The following is a 20,451-nucleotide window of genomic DNA, read 5'->3' on the forward strand; positions in this document are numbered from 1 at the left end:
CACAGCTTGACACAACAACTTCAGTAAAGAACACAACATATAGTGAAACAATGATCTCTGTTCCACCAACAGGAAAACATTAATGCTGCTAATACAATTAACAATTAGTGATTAAAAAAAACCACACCAATGGACTAGAACAAGCAACAAACACAGATTAAACCATGCATTTAAGAGAAATGTTTAAGGCTAGTAAAGAAGGTAGTGAAGGGACTGCTTTGGTAAGGACAATTAATGAAACTAGTAGGGTGGTTCACAGCAGAAGACAACAGAGGAGGTGCTACCTCGCTTGCTATTTTGGTGGCATATCTGACATGCAAAAGAGATGGCGTGACCTCCAGGCCAGTAAGGTTCCTGCCTTTCATGGACTCTTCAAAGTCTTTTTTATATTCTTTCTAACAGGAGTAGGAAGAAGAAGAAGAGAAGGGGGGAAAACAGAATTTATTTTGGATCTGTGCAGGAAGAATATTTTCAAGTACTGTACTGTTAGTTTTGGGTCCCGTCTTGCCCTTGTTGTGTCAAGTTTGCTGGTTGGCCATTCGGTGTTGGGTGGGGGTTTAGCAGCGTGGTGTAGTGGTTAGAGTGTTGGACGATGGCCTGGGAGACAAATTCAAATCCCCACTCAGCTATGCAAATCACTGGGTGGCCTTGGGACAGTCACCGTCCCTGGGGCTAAAATGGAGAGGGCAGAACCAAGTGCCCCAACTTGAGCTCCTGGAGGAAAAGGTGGTGTATAAATGTAGGGAACAGATAAAATAAAAATACATTGCAAGCGCCCACTTTGTGTCTCTGACAGCAACAAGGCTTTGGATGAACATGTGATTCACAAAAGGTAGGGCTCCAGTCTTCCAGTGTGCTCAGTTGGTAAGATGCCCTTAAAGCCTACAGTAGTGTCATTCCTATGCTTTAATACTCACTAATTGTTATGATCAGTCTAAGGAAGGGGAAATCCCAGAGCCAAAAGGGTAGGCATCCCATAAACCCCAGGGGAGGGAATGTCTAATTGCATTTTGAATGGTAATATATTGAAACAATTGACAGAATCACCCAAAGGACCTTATGCCAGTATTTTTGCCTTGTATAAGTTTCGCTCTTGGACAGAACAATGCGGACACTTCAAATAGGCTATGAAATCATGGTTAAACAAAAAGCTAATATCAGGGGGAAGGTGGTGCTGTAACACTTAAAACAAGCAGGGATTTTCAGTGCTGAAGCACAACAGTTTCACATCTAATCTTGCTGATATAAAAGGAATGTATATGAAGAGGATGGTGCGTGAAATGGAAGGGGTGAATGGCATAGAGATGGGCACCAGGGGTCCCAAGACACAGGCAGGCCTTTAACAATAGGTATCTATTGACCACTTATTTAGTTAGGATAAATATTAAGGCAAACGTTAACTCTGATTTAGCACTGGCTTGTAAGAAGCAATGTGGACTTTGCACCCTTTCAATCGCTGTTCAGGCACTGTATTGGGAAATGATGCACAGAAGTGGCTTTGAGAAAGTGCAGCTGGAAAGTGTTTCAAAAGACACATGAGAGGATGCTTGGCAAAGCCTCCAGGGAATGGGAAAGGGTAAAAGAATTGCGTTCTCTGACTGCTTATCTTTCATTTCTTTAGAAAAATGTGAGAGGCCTCCTGGGCTGAAACCCAGGGCTCAAACTTCCCTGTATCCAGACCCCATGCACTTGCATAATGGGGGACTGTTCTTTATCAGATATGGCAAAAACCTGCAACAAGGTGTCAATGGCTGCACATGGCAAAGACAGCGAGGATCTGCAGAGGAGGGAGCAGGCAAGCCTGTGAGCCTGCCTATGGCGGGGAATCAGGTCTGTACTCCTGCTTGTCTCTGCAGTGCTGTGTTACTTCCTGCTTTGGAGACCAGAAGCAAGCAGACCATAGAGCACAGATGGTTGGTTATGGACCGAACTGTGCAACAGAGTCTTTATCTCATGTTTTGATCTTGTCCTCTGGCACACTTGCCTAAAAGACTAGTCAACAGACTCTGAGATAGTTGTGTGGTGAAATATTGGGGGGGGGGGACCCACCCTGAAACAATTGACAGAACCACCCAAATATTATCGACCAAACACCTTATACAAGTGTATTTCACCTTGTATAAATTCCACATTTGGGACAGAACACTGACAAAACTGAGTTCAATGGAAGGTCAGTGGAAAAACTATAACTGGACACAAACAAGGCTTGAATGGTGTCAGCGAAAGTTGTTTATTACAAATTATATACTGCTACTTTTAGCAGCCGGTCTAATCTTCTGGTAGCCCGGGGAAAACTGACAAACTGCAAGTCCTTTTTTGAATCAACACTCCCGTTATCACCTTAATTCCACAAATACAAAGTAAATATAAAGTAAATTAATAGCTTAGAGTCTGTTGCCTCGCTCCTAAACTTATTTTATTTGGCAACCGTGAACCAGATTGTAATAAAGTGCAGCCTGTGTTGCCCCCCAGAGATTTTTGACTACAACCTCCATCGTCCCTGATCCTTAGTCATCTGGTTGGGGCTGATGGGAGCTGTATGTCCCCCCAAAACAACCCTAGAGGGCACCAGGTTGAACAAGGCTGCTATAGAGGCATGATTATTTCAATTCTAGTTATACCTTCAGGAAGCATCTTCCCCACTAACTGCCTGAACCTGAATGGAAATAATACAATACCATGTTGTTATGCCTTCATTTTCCAACATGAAACCAGGCTGCATTCTGCCACAAAGCACCTTACCTCGCTTTGCATGTGCTGAGACTCCTTAGCCGTGAGGTATGTTGGTGTTTCAAAGTCCAGCATGGGCTTCCCTCTTTCCTTTTCATATTTTTCCTTGTACTTCACCTGCCAAGAGGGAGATAAATATTATTTCCAGTGCATTGCTAGATATAGGCTAGAAATGTACAGGGGTGGCCCTGGAACGTGGAAGTGAATTAGGTCTCTTCCCCAAGCCGCGCTCAAGAAACAATCATGTCAGTCATGAAAAACACACGTCACGGTGAGTGACCTGTTGGGTGCCCCCAAGACAGTCTGCTGCACCTCACAGAGGAGGGCTGAGAAGCACTGAAATGCTGCTACCAGATGTCAAGGGTCAAGGCCAATTTCTATGCTCCAATGGCAACACGGTTGCTGTCCACTTCTTCACATGTCAGGGCCCCATTTTGCAGCCATAAAGATATGAAGCCACAACTGCCGGTTTGCATAGCTAGTTCACACAGCATTGCCTATGTGGAATTATGGCAATTTATGAACAAGGGTTCAGAGAATGGTCTGAAAACCAATGTACAAGAGTTTTTTGTTCAGACAGAAAATAGCACAGATAGTTAGAGAGAACATTAACAACAGGCAGGTCCCAAAACATTTTAAGACCTGGATTTAAGGCAAATTTTGAATTGGAGGATTCTAAGCATCTTTATAAAACTATTATTCCCGGAACTCCTTGGGAAAAGCAACTTCTTCATTTATACTGTAAATGTACTCCAAGATCAAAAGGAGTTTAATGCTGAAATAACTTTACAGCAATACTTTTTTTTTCTTATTAAGTGGTGTATTTCCCCCTTCTTGGCACACTGGCCCTTCTAGATTCTAGAATGCAATGCAATGGGTTGTGAACAAGAAATAAAAAGCAGGAAACACTTATCTATGACTTACTATGCTCTGAAGTTCTGAGGCCTCCTTTAGATGGATCTGTTCAAGGTTATCTGGAACCACATGGTAGTGACCTTTACTCTTCTCATATTTCTTCTTGTACTGGTACTAAAGGGGAAGGTGTCAAAAACCACCTCAATAACAAAAAGGCCTAACCTGATCAGCTTTCTAGCTCCAGCCGATCCAACCATTTCAACAGAAAAACAAGAAACCCAAAGCATTTTTTTTAAAAAAAAAGGAGAAGAAGAAGAAAAAGGAATACATAAAGGGGTGGGGGAGGGAGAAAAAAAATCTCAGACTAATGCCGAAGCACTTGTGATAGCTACTTTTCCCTTGCAACATTATGCAAGAAGGAACAAGATATTGTAAGTAAATAAAAAGAAAACCCCCAAAAAAGAAAGAAGGAAGAACAAAAGAAATATAGTGAATATGTGATACAATTAAAATGGAAGACAACGCCACATCTTCTTCTCTTGTTAGCATATTCATCACTCTGTGGTATAACAGCAGGATGATAAAAGTTCAGCAAAAGCAGAATTAATTTTGAAAAGGTTTTAAAAAGTTAAAAGAAGAAGTATGTTGAAATAATATTAAGCACAAAAAATATTGAAATCAAAAGGAGGAAAATGGTATTCCTGTTAGTCAGAAAGGAAAGTTAAAAAGAAAAAAAAAAGCCATTTACATGTGGTTAGAGGTTTTACAATATTAGCAGTTCTACAGCTAATAGAAAATGCTTGAGAGACTAGGGGTATTAATTAGTCCGCATGAGGAACACTCATTAGGCAGGGGAGAAGAGAGATCACTACCAGGTGATTTCCTAGGAACAGTCAAGGAGGAAAGCTGTTACAGAAATTGTTAGCAGCTATTATCTCAGAAAGGCAGATGGATGAAATGCTAAAGTGAATATGGTCTGAGATGAGCTAAGAGGCTTACAGAACTGGCGAGCTGGCTGGTGTTCAAGACATGATGCATCGACAGGGATTCAGACATGTCTGTCACTGGTTTGTGAAGTTTCTTCAGGTCCGCCTTGTATTTAATCTGATGGGGGAAGTTCAAAGAAACGCAGTAAAGGAAAACGCAAACAACACTTAGAAATCGGAAGCATTAAAAAGGAACAGGACTCAGTCAGACTTTGCATCAAAATGTTGTGGGGGCGGGGCACTGGGCAAGAGATGGTTAATGAGATCAGCATTACTGCAAATGTTCCTTAAATGATTTGTAGCAAAGTTTCCAGGCACATGCTCCCTTAGGGAAATTCAGGTACATGACCCAAGAAGGCTAGGAGATGGTTGAAGGTGACAACTCATCATCACTATTTTCTGTGGTTGTGCCTGCTTGCGGAATGTGCTCGTCTGACACCTTCATTACATAACCTTAGGTGCCAGGCAAAAAAAATCCTCTTCTCCTAGCCCTTTGGCTAATTAAACAATCTGTGGCCTTTTAAACTGTGTGTGTGTGTGTGTGTGTGTGTGTGTGTGTGTGTGTGTGATGTTGTTTGATACTAAAGCATGTATTTTTGTATTGTAAACTGCCCTATGATCCTCAGATGAAGGTTGGTATAGAAATTTAATTAATAATAATAATAATAATAATAATAATAATAATAATATCCCTCCCTTCGTCCAGTATTATGTTCAGGCGCTCAACTCCCAGTTCTGCCTCATACTTGGTTTCATGGACAAGCTGCTTGTCCCTTATGACTAGCTACACCCCTCAAGGCAGCCATTTTGCGACTAGCCATAGTTTCCCAGCTGCCATTATGTGGTGATACTCATAAGCTTTTCCAAATGGGCCCATGAGCCTGAAAAGGGTTGGTAACTACTGGCCTAAAGGCCCACACATACCTCGCTAGCGATGTGGTGGGCATCTTTTAAGGTCTTGTAGATCTTGGCTTCCTTCAGGTCGTATCGCGGCTTATTGCCCTTCTCCTTGTCAAACTTCTCTTTGTATTTGATCTAATTCCAAGAGGAACAAGTGTTAAAACAAGGTCCTGAATTTTAGCTTGTCTGGTGCCACGGGATAAAGAGTCCACATTCAGATTGTCAAAACTGATTCCGATTGCAAGCAGACAGGTTGAACAATGCAAGCCATAAGACCTCTTTGAAAAAGAAGATACCATTAACGAAGGTCAGGAATATTCACGTGATGCAGCAATGAATTTGGCACACACTGCATTTACAAGATTTCATGTTGCGTCTTTCATTCAGTAGTTGTGTTTCAGCTCCACATTTGAAATATATAACTCATTCATTGGGGGGGGGGGGTCTGAATGTTGTGTGTGTGCAGCATGGCTATCAAGAGACACAAGAGCTAAATTATGACTGCATTGTGCATTTTTCTGTGGCCTAAAATGGGTGTTTCCTGATACAAGGCAATAGAAACATCTGACTTTCTAAATATTTCTTTCCTGCCTTCCCTCCCAGGGATTTTGAGCAGCATTCAAGTCTCAGGGTAGATCTACACACAGGGGGAAAACCACTATAAATAAGTCAGAAACTAGATCTGACTTATTTATAAGTTAAAAACCCCTATGGAAAATTTTCCTGCTCTCTGGCGTCATCTGGTGTTCCATGTTTATAGTGCATTCAAATCATTGTTTCTTTACTAATGATGAAAGTAGGTTTGTCGGAGACTGTAATTTGCCCAAGACTCCTCCCAGTAAATTTTACAGCTCAGCATGGTTTTGAACCAAGATTTGCTACACTGGAGCCCAATGTTCTCCCAATACACTGCCTAATCAAAGAGGCAGTTGCATTTGATCTGATAACTATCATTATTGGCTTCAAGAGAAATTGCAAAAAGACTGTGATTGTAAATAAAAAGACATGTTCATGGTAGAGAATGAAGGTCCTGCTAGATGCTCTATTCTCTCAGTACTAGAATTCCGAAGAATACTATAATGCACTTTTATTTACAATGACTTTCCTATGTCCTCTGATGGACAGTCCAGTTCTGCCTGACAACTGAAGTGAGCAAATGTGGCTTGGTTACTTTCATTCTAATGGAGGAATAAACAGATTCACCATGTTTTCAGTCGAAGAACTTGCCAGGGGATATTACTGCTTACTACTACTTTGTACTGTTAGTGTGGAAAGTACACAGAGCAAGGTTCTTAAGACTGAAAAGCTTCATTATCAAGGAACTCCATAAAAGAAGAAGTAAGATATTAGTCATTTGCTAGAGACAAAGAGAAAATAGCAGTTATACAAATCCTGGCATGAGCCAGCAAAAATTAAGCACCTGGATTCCAAATGATTTCAACGAGAGCTTATGGTGTATTTTAGCCCTCTCACATTGAAATCAATGGTTTGATATGCTTAATTTTACATGGATGGCACCCAGTCTTCACCCCACCCCTGGCAAGAGCTGATTGACGTAACTGATGAAAGGAATAGATCATGCTAGGGAGCAATGCACAGGGCTGAAAAGAAGAAAAGTTTAACGTTAGAAAACTGGAAGATGCCGCAGTGCAGATTTCAATTCCATTCCACGATTCTGGATGTCTAAAACATGTTGGCATGTTTTTATCCACACAACCCTGTATCCTTCATGCTGGATAGCCTCATCTTTTGGACATGGGTTGACAAAAGATGCCAGTGGTCAATATTCAAGTGACAGTCAAGTACACTGTTTATGTTTACTTTTTAAAAAATGCAGGACACTCTGGGCACTGACGCTCTTGAGAAGGACAAGACTCTTCCTACAATGACACAGACACACAAACAAACAAACAAACAAACAAACAAACAAACAAACAAACACAAATTACCGGTACATATTACAGGTAGGTGGGGACCATTATGGGCCACCACAATTCAGAGATGCATTTTGTGTCTGATTTCTGAATGAATAGTGGCTCCACAGGGCACAAGCTACTTTCTTAGAATACTATGTGGGTTTCAAAAGCATTTTGACATTTGTCGTGAGGACCCACTAGATCAAAATGCAAGTCTCTCATTAATACTTGCGATTTCCATCAGGATTCCGTACTTGCTAAACAAGATTTGTTAATGGATATGAGATAATGAACAAAAAACAAGAGGCAGGGAGACTTGTTTCAATATTAAAACAAAAAGCAGCAACAAAACCGTAAGACACAGTAAAGAGTATCAATAGCAGTGACAGCATAGATGACACAAGACACTGTGTAGATGGTGTTTTGACAGTTTTCATGGCAAATTCCTGCTGTTTCTCACAAGTAGAGAAGGACAGTTTTTGACATGCAGCTGTTCCATGCAACAATCACAAAGAGAAATGGGAAATAAAAACATCCCCCTTTATTCCTTATGAAATTTCTGCCCATAACCTGTAGAAAATTGGTGCAAATATGTCATTTACTTTCTAAACCATTTGAGAGCGAGTGAAGAATCATCTGAAAATGTTTGTTCACAAATAACAGTAGTTAAGGAGCTATTTGCAAGAGTTTAGGAATTTGTTGGAAGGTAATTCATCAGAAGCCTTTCCCCTAAATTGGTGGCTTTTAATAGGGGTGTCCATATTGTTATATTCAATGAATGTAGACTTCGAGGACTCTGTACAGAAATAGTTGAGCTGTTCACTCATACAATTTTTTACATGCAGCATTCCACAAGAGCATATTTTGTGTATCTGCAACAGTTGAGCTATAAGAGCTCGTACCTGCGCTCAGTGCAATGTGTGGACAAGCTTGTTCTGTTTCAAGAAACTCTGGGTTCTTAGTGAGAAGGTCAGTAATGATGAACTAGCTTCCCTGAATTGCCACCAATGTCATATAGAGGGAAGTGTAAATGTTTGACTAAATTCCCCACTTTCATGTATTTTGGACAACTCAAGCTTTTTCTTGAAGCCAAGACATTCTCAGAACAAATTCCCAAACAGAACTTTGCATAAGGAAGAAAGGGGAGGTCTCACAAATCCACAAGGTTTTAATGTTCTTTTTTAAAAATAAAAATAAAAATAGAAGCAGTGCCTTGAACACTTAGGATTGTGCCAAGAATATAGAATCTAGCAAGAGACTCGTGAAATTGGTAGCAGCGTAGGAGAGCCGCTGAAAATCCATCTTACATGGCTACTTAGGACATTAGCTTTCTTAACGTGTCTCATCATGGGCGTGTCGTATGATGCAGCCCCATGGCCCCTCATGCGTCCTTTGATGTATTCTGCCTACAAAGCGTAGCAAGATAGCAAGATTAGAATGGCAAACCTCCAAGATGGACAAAGCAAGAAGCTGAGGTAGAAGAGCCGGTGATATTCCCGTCTTTGTGGGGGGGCAGGGAGTCTTGTGGGAAACAGCATGGGTCAGAAATGCACCAAGTGAAGTCGGTCAAAGTTTGGCAGAGAAGAAAGAGGCATATGCTAGCACCAAAACGCAAAAAGTTAACACATTGTTTGAAGCACTTTTTCTGAAAACACGCCTGAGGGGAAAGTCCCAGTGCAGAACAAACATTAAAATGTCTGCCAAAGAAAATTGATAAGGGAATAACTGGAGAAAAGACAATAAAAATAAAACATTTTGCCTCCCAGTATACAGTAAATGACCAAACATTTATGACATGTTTTTTTAACACAAAAATTGTTTCAGGTCATTGGTATGGGAGCCCGGTGCCTTCCATATGTTGTTGGACTCCAGTTCCTATCACCCGCAGCCAGCATGGGCAATGGTCAGGGGAGATGGGAAGAGTTGGCCAGAAAATATTAACCACCCCGATCTCAAATAAATTATCTCTAAAGCTGCTTTATCTGTAAGGCCAACATTACATCAAAATGATTGCAAAAGAAAATGTGTGCCATATGGTTATAAGTTGAAGCAGCCACCTGTTCATACCTGGCTTGTAAGTTTGGACACCTCCTTGGCAAGTTCAATATCTGGACGTCCAAGCATGCTGACTCCCAAACCAGCTTCTCCACGAGCTTTGGCTTTATATTCAATCTAAGACAAATATATGAAATGTCAAGGGGTTAAAAAAACAAAAACAACCCCCCCCCCTGGCTTCTACATACTGAAATGAAACTATTTATATGCATGCTGTCATATTGCCACAAGTTACTGAACAGTTACACTGATAAAGTACTTACATCACTGACTAAATGGGAGACTTGGGTGGCTTTCTTAATATCAGGGCGATCCGCCACACTAGTGTAATGGAGCTTGGATTTGGCATCCTTTTTGTATTGGATCTAGGTGAACACAAGGATAAAGAGAAGCAGTTACTGTTGTGTTTTCTTTTTAAGGAAAGAACAAGATCCTCTTGATGATAATGTTTTCACCAGAGCTATTGTTGATGCCCACCACCCATGCGAAAACTGCATACGCTTCACTGTAATGAAACAAAGTCTGCATGGAAAAGCTACAGCCACCCATGTCAACGTGTGTTTCTCCTATGGCCCACGGCTTCGAAAGGATTATTCCCTAGATTGCCCATCCAGGGTTTTAATGACATAACTGGAGGAATAACTTACAGTGCTCTGATTCTTTGCAACTTCCATGGCGTGTTTCACATCAGGAGGCTCCAGCATGATTGAATAGTCTGACTTGCCTTTCTCCTTGTGGAATTTCTTTTTATAATTTGTCTGTTTCGGAACAGAAAAGAGTTGTGTCACACATTCTTCACCTGAGGCTTACTTTGCCGACATTTATAATAAGAAACATAGGTGATGACTTCTACACTTAAGGAAGACAGGTGCGCGCTCACACATGCACTTGTAGGTTAACTAGCTTTGTTTCCTGATCTGCTGCAAGTTTTCCTCTACAGTCAGAAGCTCTCCACATTAAAAAGAGAGAGGGAGAGATTCAAAGGGCAGCTACATAAATGAGAATAAAGTTGACTGTAAGGATTGGTCCCTATGTGGAAAGCCCATCAGTCAAAAACATTTTGCTTACAGCTGTCAACAAACAGATATTGTATTGAATGGGTGTTCCCCTGCTGATTTATGCCTATTCAATCCAGCAAAGATTTTCGTCAGTCAAACAAAGATCAAGGTGATCTTCAGTGATTGCTCCTTCCTACACCAACCCTATGCTCCTGAGTGCTGGGGAACCCTTTGGAAGAATATAAAAGATGGGACATGTACCAAAAATCATAGGGGGCAAGCACCAAGCAATTACTTAACCTATGTCTCAATTGCTGCATCCATATTCTATTTACAGTTATTTTTAAATGACTAGAAAGAATTGACTGCAATGAACCCAATTCTGCATATGTGTATACACACACACACTTTTGTAGTTCTTCAGCCGCTACCACTGCCGCTCATTTCTATCACACTCTTTAATTTGTAAAGCGTTTCAAAACCTTTGCTCTATGTTCATAATCAAGTCCCTTACCAACAATTCATTCAAACAGGCATGGATCGTGCAAACTCATATCAGAAGAAACAATTTCCAGATTTGACAGCCTACAGAAATATACTTGAAGGCATTCTCTCTCTTTTTCAATGTGCTAAGCTTCCATCTACATACGTTTTCAGAAACTCTGTTCAACCACGTTATTAAACTTATGCTGATATTTAACTATGTGAGCTGACAGGCTGGTGTAAGTAACATCAGCCCCGGTGAACAGGGAGCAGCACCCTTTTAGTAAGCCATAATTAGTGTGAAGTATAATTTATAGTGGAGCAACAACAGTTTCCATCACCGAGTAAGCAAAACAAATGCAAGCGTCAACTCAACCGGTGATGTGCCTATAGTAATGCAAAAGCAGTTTACCTCACTGACGTTCTTGGTTACGTTTTTGACATGAACAGTGTCTCGTGTTTCTGACAATTTTGTAAAGGAGCCATGTGGCAGGTGCTTCTTAACATGTTCTTTGTATTTGTTCTGACGATGAAGAGAAACAACGGTTATTGAGGTAATATATATTAAATAAGGAATAAATGCTGAAAAGTGGAGAATTACATACATACATACATACATATATAAATAATAAATTACCTCAGACACAAGAGCGCTAACAGTCTTTGCAAGAAGGATCTGAGGAGTATCTGGAACTGGGTGGATAATTCCCCTTTCCTTGTTATGCTTCTCTTTATATTTTAACTGGGATATGAAATGGAAAGGTATTAGTTTCGAGCAGTGTATAATAAACAGGGCTACACAAATGGGCTCGCCACTGATGAGCATGTGTTTTATTCTGGTGTGAGTCTCCATCCTTCTCTGGACTACAGAAAGGCAAGAGCTAGCTCAAATTTTGAATTAACTATTGGAGAGCTTTGAAGGACTCTGTTCTAAAGTCAAAACCTAGTCTGGGGAAATTTCTGCCCTTCTTCCAGTATGAGAGAAGAGTGGGGGATTTCCTGACATTGTACTGAGACCTGGTGATGTTCAGTGTGGCAGGGACAACTCTATGCCCTTCAACCAGTTTGGAGAGGGGGCACTGGATGGCTTTAACAATGCAATTGTGCTGGGCCCTGGAGATGTCTGAAGTACATCCACAGCCCAGAAAGGCACTAGTAAGAAGACAGTGACTTGGGCTGGTTACAAAGGCTACAGGAAATTTGAGGACCCCTGTAAATCATGGTAGGTATTTCTTTCCTTACCACTATTACCAGAACTGAACCTGACATTAAAAGGTGTTTTTGTTATCCAATGCTGAAAATGTTTCTCAGTGTGATTGGTTTGCCACACCTATTTAGAAAAGTACAATCATTTGCTAAGGTTTACATGCTGATCTGAGTGTCCAAGACTTAAAAAGGGGTGGGGTGGGGAAGCTTCCATTAAAAGGATTTTAGAATACTCACATCACTCGACAAGATTGCATTCTGCAAAGCCAACACTGTGTTTTTGTCATCTGTTACGGATAGCTTGCATCCTCTATAGTACTCTCGGTCATATTTGTAATCATACTACAAAGAAACAGGAGAAAAAAAGTGTCAGAAGTGCAGCCTGTGGCCCCAGAAGTATGCCTTGCTATGTCAGAAAATAAAATGGGTGCATGTGGTTTTAGTTTCCTTACATCACTCTGTTGCAAAGATGATTTGGCAGCTTGGATGAAGTCCGGTCTGTCCACAGTCCAGTGCCAGTGAGCCTTGGCAGCTTCATATTTCTTCTTGTAATCCAGCTGTTCAAAGAGAAATAGATAAACAATGTAAACATAGACTCAAGCCATTCTTGTAAAAGGGTCACCATAAAACAAGAGTGAAAAGGATTTTTTTTTTATTATTCCTAAAAATAAATACGTAACTAAATGTTTGGTGGTGCAGACGCAAACTTCCAAGTCTAGGAATTCTGGCACTCCCCATAAAGTTTCACTTTCCCTTAGCCATTTATGTTGGCCATCCAAGGCTGAGCAGTTGATAAATCTCCTATTTTTACCAGTAGGCAGGGAATGCAACCCCCCCCCCAATATATAATAATGAGTGGGCTATGTTTGCCATGGCTTGCGGACTGTACAAGGCTGCAGACAAACAGGTCTGTCACTTTCTACTTTTCCATCCATATCTGCCTTTTTCTCACTCTTCTACAGAATTTTAGCTCTGCTTGTGCTGCTGTGGAACAAGCATGGGGAAAGGCATAGCCTTAAAAGGAAAAAGACAAAAGATTAGCCAGGTAGTGGGTTTTATGTTTGGAATGACCACATTTTTTTAGCTGTCAGGAATACAGCATGTTAAAAAGGATGGTTTGTTCATACATGGCTCTTTCAGGAAGCTAGAACCTGGGAATTTGCACCACCTACAATTTGTACTCTGCCCAAAGGGATGGGGGTGGACATTTCTCTATCCCACACATATCTAAAGTTGGCATGAGATGCACTGCCTCATCCGATCTGGCTAGGAGTTTCCGTAAGCGTATGGAAATTAGGCACCGAAAGAGGCCTCAGCTGAGTGGGACCTGGGAGCCCTACTCCCTCAGTTTCCTTTGTAAGGCTTAGTCACCGGCAACAATAGCACTGGACTCACATTGCTGTTTACTTTGTAGGCCTGCTTGGCAGCTTTGATATGAACGGAATCCGGTACAACGTTGCAGTGAGACTTATTCTGTTGATAGACTTCTTTGTATTTCAGCTGTCGAAAGAACAAGAAGGTTAACGTTGCACATCTCTTTATACGGCTAAACAGAAATCACCCCAGGGAAAATTGTGTTAATCTGCTATGGTAGGTCCAAGGAGGCACTGAATTTAGCAAACATCTGAGCAGTGGAGCCCCATTTGCCCTAAGAGAACAACCTCCACTGCATCAAAGTATCCTCCTCAACCAGCAGCCTCCAGCACCACCTTCCACACTGTTCCAGAAGTTTTCCCCCAGCCCACCAGAATTGCATGAGGGTTGTGTTAGGAGCTGCAGGAGAGAAACAGGGATTTGGCAAATGTCACTTCCAATCTTCTGCCAAATGGGAGAGCCTGCTCCTGCTGGTGGAAGCAAAGTCTAGTACCAACCCATAATACGTAAGCCTACGGGCCTTTCTCTTAATCCCCATAAAAAGGTAAGCAATCTGAGTGGTACATAATGTGTAAATATGAGAAAATTCATTAATTCATTAATAAATTCATTCATTCATTCTCCTACCATGAATCTATTGTTTCAACAAGTATTGGCTTATAGCAAATAACCATACTTATAAACACTGCTATGAAACGTGAGCTATGTTGAAAATAAATAATTATATTTAAATAGTCTAAGGCTTAGCTTTTATAGTGATGCAAACAAAATCTAATATATATATCATCTTACAGACTAATGAGCAAAAAATGAATTTGGAACTTTGCTAGACACAGTTTATATAGAACGATTGGTCTCACCTGAAGTGTAGATTTGCGAGTAGGGATGCTGGAACCAATGAGGTGAGTCATGTCCTATCCCATTGGCTCCAGCATCCTGCGAGGTAAAGGATATTGTTTACTTACATCGCTTACTCTGTCCTTGACCTTCCGTACGTGGAGTAACATGGGAGTATCATGGATTGTGGTATATCCCTTTGGCTTGGCCTTGTTATATTCCAGTTTATAGAGGATCTGGCAGCAAGAAAGGGCCAAGTTAAGTACAAGCAGTCATTAGAAACAGCATTTTAATTTCTTTTTTTAAAAATACCCAAAGTGAACAGATATGTATACAGTGGTAGCTCGGGTTACATACGTTTCAGGTTACAGACTCTGCTAACCCAGAAATAATACCTCAGGTTAAGAACTTTGCTTCAGGATGAGAACAGAAATCATGCTCCTGTGCCACGGCGGTAGCTGGAGGCCCCACAGGCTAAAGTGGTGCTTCAGGTTAAGAACAGTTTCAGGTTAAGAACGGACCTCCGGAATGAATTAAGTACTTAACCCGAGGTACCACTGTACAACAATATGCATTGTTGTAGTTTACCTTAGACTACCTGAAGGAACTGGAGAAGGCCTGCTCCATCCTCTTTCCCATTCACTCCCATGGGTTTTCCACTGATGTGCTGAACAGGACTGGATTGGAGGATATATCTCCCCAGTCAGAACCTTACCCACCCAGTGCACTGTCCCAGCCTCCAAGCTGGTCCTACTTGTGGATTTCACAACTGGTTGGTGAGGATGCTGGACTGTGATGGGCCTTTTGACCAGATCCGGCGGGCTGCTTCTTACGTTCTTCTATCCTTAACCCACCCTCCATGTGCATGAGGAAGCACACAGTTCCTCCCCATCTCCTAGTGAGCTGTCTCCTACCTGTAAACGTGGGGAGGGAATGTCCAAATGCTGCCCAGGTACACACAGTCTTGCCCAGGTGAAAAACTGCATGCTTGATTACTGCACTAAAGTAGGAAATCAGCTAGGCAGTTTTCACCTTCATGATCTGAGCACTCTCTACACAGGCAGCATTGGGATGTTCTGCTTTGGCAGGTGGAAGTGGTAGAGGGAGGGATGATGTGCTAAGCGTTTAGGGTCATAATCATGGCTATCAGGCTTGGACTGCAACCCTTCCAACCATTGGCACTTATCTTATCTGGACCTGCTTTTTACTCAAAAGTCTGCATGAGCGCATCCTTCTGGTAAGCTTTCCACTTTCCTAACGTATGCTTTGAAGTGCAGGAAGAGCAATGGAGAAAGCATGGTACATTGTTTCTTACACTAAGTATGTAAACTCTCACATGTGGGTGTGCTATTTGTGCCCAGCCAGTGGCTTCCTATCTACAATGGAGAGAAGGCAGATTGTGGGTGGAAACACGGGTCGGGTGGTGTAGGAGGATGCTGGCTAGTATGAGGAAGACGCCAGGCTCAGTCCCTCCATAGGTAAAGGTAAAGGGACCCCTGACCATTTGGTCCAGTCGTGGCCGACTCTGGGGTTGCGGCGCTCATCTTGCTTTATTGGCCAAGGGAACTGGCGTACAGCTTCCGGGTCATGTGGCCAGCATGACTAAGCCGCTTCTGGCGAACCAGAGCTGCACACGGAAACGCTGTTTACCTTTCCGCCGGAGTGGTACCTATTTATCTACTTGCACTTGGACGTGCTTTCGAACTGCTAGGTTGGCAGGAGCAGAGACTGAGCAATGGGAGCTCACCCCGTCGTGGGGATTAGAACCGCTGACCTTCTGATCGACAAGCCCTAGGCTCTGTGGTTTAACCCACAGCGCCACCCGCGTCCCTCCCCCCCCATAGGTAATTGACCAATCTTTGGGTTAGTCACTGTTTCTCAGCCTAACCTACCTTACAGGGTTCTTGGGATAAATTAGACAAAGCCAATTTCGCCACTCTGTGCAACTTGGAAGAAGAGTTGGGTGGGTGTGGAACTGTCCCATCTACCCCCAGCCACACAATGCACCCGTCTTCCATAACATGGTGCATCCCAGATGTTGTCAGACTGCAACCCCATTGACCTCAGCCAGCATGGCCAATAGTGAGAGATGATGGGAGTTGCAGTCCAGCAGCTTCTGGAGGGCATCAGGCTAGGGGGGAGACTGCACTAAGCAGTTGGTGGTTGCTGGAGTTCCCAAACTCATTCATTTGCCTGAGCATTTTTAGGCAGACAGTCCTTGTTGCTGTTTCCCTCAGCTTCACAGTTCCCAACACCAGCCCTAACCCCAAACGGGCAAGCTGCGTTTCTCTTACTGTCCTCTTCCTCTCCCATCCCGTCAGTCTGAAGAAAAACCCTGGCTATCCCCATCGTTGTCACACAAAGATTAGTCCATACTGTTCCTCCCCCCCCCCATTGGTCATGACAATTTCCACACTTACATCACTGATTTGCTTGTTGACTTTCGTCGTCCTCAGGTGTTCCGGAGTATCCACGATCGAGGTAAACTTGTCCTTCTGCTTTTCATACAGCTGTTTGTATTTGTACTGTGGATTTTTTTTTTTTTAAAAAAAGCAGCAGTGAATGGTGGGGAATGACAGCAAATCAACAACAACACCCCACCACAAATGCACATTTTAAGAAGAGTCCTAGCCTTAGCCTGCCTGTTCCAGCAGCTGTCATAGAAGTCAACCGAAACTGTGTACGTGGGGGGAGCCAAGCCCACACGATGGAAATGCCGGAGTTAAGCTTGCTTTTGGTTACGCTGACTTCTAAACAGGTCAAGTGTGGGGCAGTGGCTGGAGCACTAGATTTGGACATGGGAGCTTGTATCTAAACACCCTTCAGCTATGTGCTTCCAGGGTTGGCCTTTGGCAAGTCATCATCTTTAACTTATCCCACAGACTTGATGTGAGGATAAAAATGGGATAATCCTTTGCATCATCCTTCCCTGGGCCGGAAGCAAACACAACCAATAAAGGAACTAAACTAGCAGGGTTTGCCGCTAGTGGATAAAACCCCAAACTCTACAATCGCACTAAGAAATCAAAGGAGCCACTTGGCTGAATAAGAAGAGTGGGTGAGTAAGCATTTAAAAAATGGGTTTAAGAAGCGCCCCCCCCCCTCAGTCAAGCCCACAAAGTCTACTGCAGGGGTAGGCAAACTAAGGCCCGGGGGCCAGATCCAGCCCAATCGCCTTCTAAATCCGGCCCATGGATGGTCCAGGAGTCAGCGTGTTTTTACATGAGTAGAATGTGTCCTTTTATTTAAAACGTATCTCTGGGTTATTTGTGGGGCCTGCCTGGTGTTTTTACATGAGTAGAAAGTGTGCTTTTATTTCAAATGCATCTCTGGGTTATTTGTGGGGCATAGGAATTCGTTCATTATTTTTTCCAAAATATACTCCAGCCCCCCACATGGTCTGAGGGGCAGTGGACCAGTCCATGGCTAAAAAAGGTTGCTGACCCCTGGTCTACTGAGATGAATGAGGTTCTACCAGTTTATGACTGTGGACGGCAGCCCTGTAGCAACTCTGGTACCAAAGTTTACTAAGTTGATTTGTACCTTTGGCTAGTCTCTTCACACAACAGTAAGATAGCTTTGGTCAACCATGCACCCAATCAACATTTAAATTGTAGCATGGGGGTGGGGAGGCTTTGCAATGTAAAACTGTTACTGGTGATTATGCTTATGACTTAAAATATATGAAGTAATGCAATGAAATGTATTCATGGGAGAATGGAGAAGTGAGCATTTCTCTGCAGAACATTCTGTGCAGCTGAAAATCTTAGTCTAGCTTATAGAAAAATTGGGAAGCCTTAGCAGTTGTCTAAAAACGATGCAAAACCCCCGCTTTTTAAGATGTTGCTTCATTTTCACTGCATGCAGATACAGAGCATGCAAGACAACACATAGCATGCGTAAAAGAGGGGGAAGAAATGCATGGACAAGGAATCTCAACACATACAAAATAATGGCAAGAATGCTCTAAGCAGGGCTTGGTGATCAGTACCACAAGTAGGAAGACATTTGTATAGGTTGGATACAGAGAACCCAGTCTGTAATATAGTTAATCCGGTGTATTTTGCTTGAAGGCGGCTGGCACTCCAAACCTAACCATATCTCCATGCAAATAAATTTCACTGATTTCAGTGCAAGTTACTTTTAAGTGAATGTGCTTAAGAACACAGCCTGGCACCCTGATCTTTCCTTTTGCTTGGAGGATCAAGAGGGTTCTTTGGCTGCAGATCAAGAGGGTTCTCCTGCTCAACAGAATTTTACCACTTTATGTCCAAATACTTGCATCTTAATTTGATTGTGAATCCCAACCTCTGGAGTTTGAATACTGGTATTGGAGCACCTGGTATTGGAGCTTTTCATGAATCCACATGGTAACTTACGTCCAATTTTGTAAGAAGAAGCCTACAATCCTATGCACACTTACCTGGCTCTCCTGAATTGTGTTGTACAATGCTGTCAGCATATCTGGTCGCAGAATTTCATTACATCCATGTTGCAGGAACAACTTGGCACTAGCCTTATATTTTTTCTGTGCATGCAAACAGCAACGAAGCACAAAAAAAGACTTATGAAGACAAAGAACTACAAAAAAGCTCTAGATCCCAGAACAATGAGATTTAGGCCTTTGGGATACTTGTGTATTCTCAGAACTGCACCAGTGCACAGCATTCACCAGGGGCAGCAGAATCAACAGACACAGAGCTGAATTTTAAAAATGGAAAAACGAGAGTATTACGGTGCCATCATTATGCAATAATCTGGTTTCCACGCCATTTTCCTTGTAGCACATTTTTGCCTTTGAGCTAAATGGCGCAGAGTTCATTCATTTCTAGCTTATCTTTGCAACTCAACTGACATTTGGTGGAGTGATTTTTGACAGTACATTGGTGCATAGTTTATGAGATCACAAAGTATGAATAGGCTCACTCAAAAAGCTGCTGTGCTGTTTTGGGTGGCAAAGTACAGATAGGCTCACTCAAAAAGCTGTTGTGCTGTTTTGAGTGGCAAAGTATAGATAGTTCCAGATACAAACAGAGGGGAAACCTTTGTCAATATCATAGGCAAAACCTATGACATCTTTGACTGCAGGCATTTCAGGCAGGTAAAGAAGTCATCCAAGAGTGACAATAGCCAGATTCTGGATGTTCTGGCCAGCTCTGTCACAGTACCTGACTGCTTAGTTCGCCTCCCAATTTGGCCAGCAAGGTTCTAGGGTCATCCACCACAAGGGAATACTTATCCTTCTTCTTCTCATAATCAGATTTGTACAATTTCTGTTCACATCGAACAGTAGCAAAGTGAAAAAGTGGAGGCACAAAGATACATTGAGATCAACGCAAAAACCCTTCAGCTACCCATTAAACAAATCCACCCACTTAAAGAGTAACACCATAAAAAGGAGAACGGATATAGGCAATAGAAAACACAGACCTATAATAGCTTTTACCGAGCAATACTGTGCAAGTATTACTAAAACGTAAAACTTGCTGGTGGATCTTACTCCTAAGTAATCATGTAAAGGGTCGCAGCCTTAAATGTACAACACTAAAAGCCCTGCACTGCCACCCTCCATTTAGTTATAGTTCTAACTCTATGCATTTATCACTTGCATAAATTTAGTATAAAATATATGCACATGCTATACTATAGTTCTGCATATAGTCTAGATTGGGACCTAGCTACTATTTATCATTCTTTATGTCTAAAGTCAATGGATAGAACAAACACCATTAGATTTACTGTTGGATAAGTGTTAAATGGTTCTTGTTATTGTATTTGTATTTTTAAAAAAAATAAAAAGAAAGAAAGAAAGAAAGAAAGAAAGAAAGAAAGAAAGAAAGAAAGAAAGAAAGAAAGGTAAAGGTAAAAGGTAAAGGTAAAGGAGCCCTGGACAGTTAAGTCCAGTCAAAGGTGACTATGGGGTTGTGGCGCTCATCTCGCTTTCAGGCTGAGAGAGCTAGCGTTTTTCCGCAGACAGCTTTCTGGGTCGTGTGGTCAGCATGACTAAACCACTTCTGGCACAACAGGACACCGTGATGGAAACCAGAGGCTTTACTCAGAAATATATCCCATTTAATGGAATTTGCAGTCCTAGATTTTCTTTCTTATTTT

At 42.1% G+C, this 20,451-nt stretch overlaps 1 protein-coding gene across 50 annotated transcripts in view; it reads right to left on the bottom strand.

Moving 5' to 3' along the window:
• NEB (nebulin) overlaps positions 1-20,451 on the bottom strand; it is a 158,299-nt gene that overhangs the window by 26,233 nt on the left and 111,615 nt on the right. For 42 of the 50 annotated variants that reach the window (XM_081186795.1, XM_081186818.1, XM_081186816.1 and 39 more), the window contains 17 exons: positions 19,509-19,613; positions 16,761-16,865; positions 14,469-14,576; positions 13,525-13,629; positions 12,582-12,686; positions 12,367-12,471; positions 11,561-11,665; positions 11,336-11,446; positions 10,090-10,200; positions 9,706-9,807; positions 9,455-9,559; positions 8,695-8,793; positions 5,496-5,606; positions 4,585-4,689; positions 3,655-3,759; positions 2,743-2,847; positions 285-395 (listed from right to left, as the gene is read on the bottom strand). In XM_081186795.1, coding sequence (XP_081042921.1) covers positions 285-395; positions 2,743-2,847; positions 3,655-3,759; positions 4,585-4,689; positions 5,496-5,606; positions 8,695-8,793; positions 9,455-9,559; positions 9,706-9,807; positions 10,090-10,200; positions 11,336-11,446; positions 11,561-11,665; positions 12,367-12,471; positions 12,582-12,686; positions 13,525-13,629; positions 14,469-14,576; positions 16,761-16,865; positions 19,509-19,613 — 1,803 coding nt within the window. Of the gene's footprint in view, positions 1-284; positions 396-2,742; positions 2,848-3,654; positions 3,760-4,584; positions 4,690-5,495; positions 5,607-8,694; positions 8,794-9,454; positions 9,560-9,705; positions 9,808-10,089; positions 10,201-11,335; positions 11,447-11,560; positions 11,666-12,366; positions 12,472-12,581; positions 12,687-13,524; positions 13,630-14,468; positions 14,577-16,760; positions 16,866-18,763; positions 18,869-19,508; positions 19,614-20,451 lie in introns of all 50 variants that reach the window. The other 8 variants (XM_081186829.1, XM_081186817.1, XM_081186787.1 and 5 more) reach the window with 7 other exon arrangements.

The sequence above is a fragment of the Podarcis bocagei genome (genome assembly GCF_964188305.1).
Source record: "Podarcis bocagei genome assembly, chromosome: 1".
Lineage (NCBI taxonomy): Eukaryota > Metazoa > Chordata > Lepidosauria > Squamata > Lacertidae > Podarcis > Podarcis bocagei.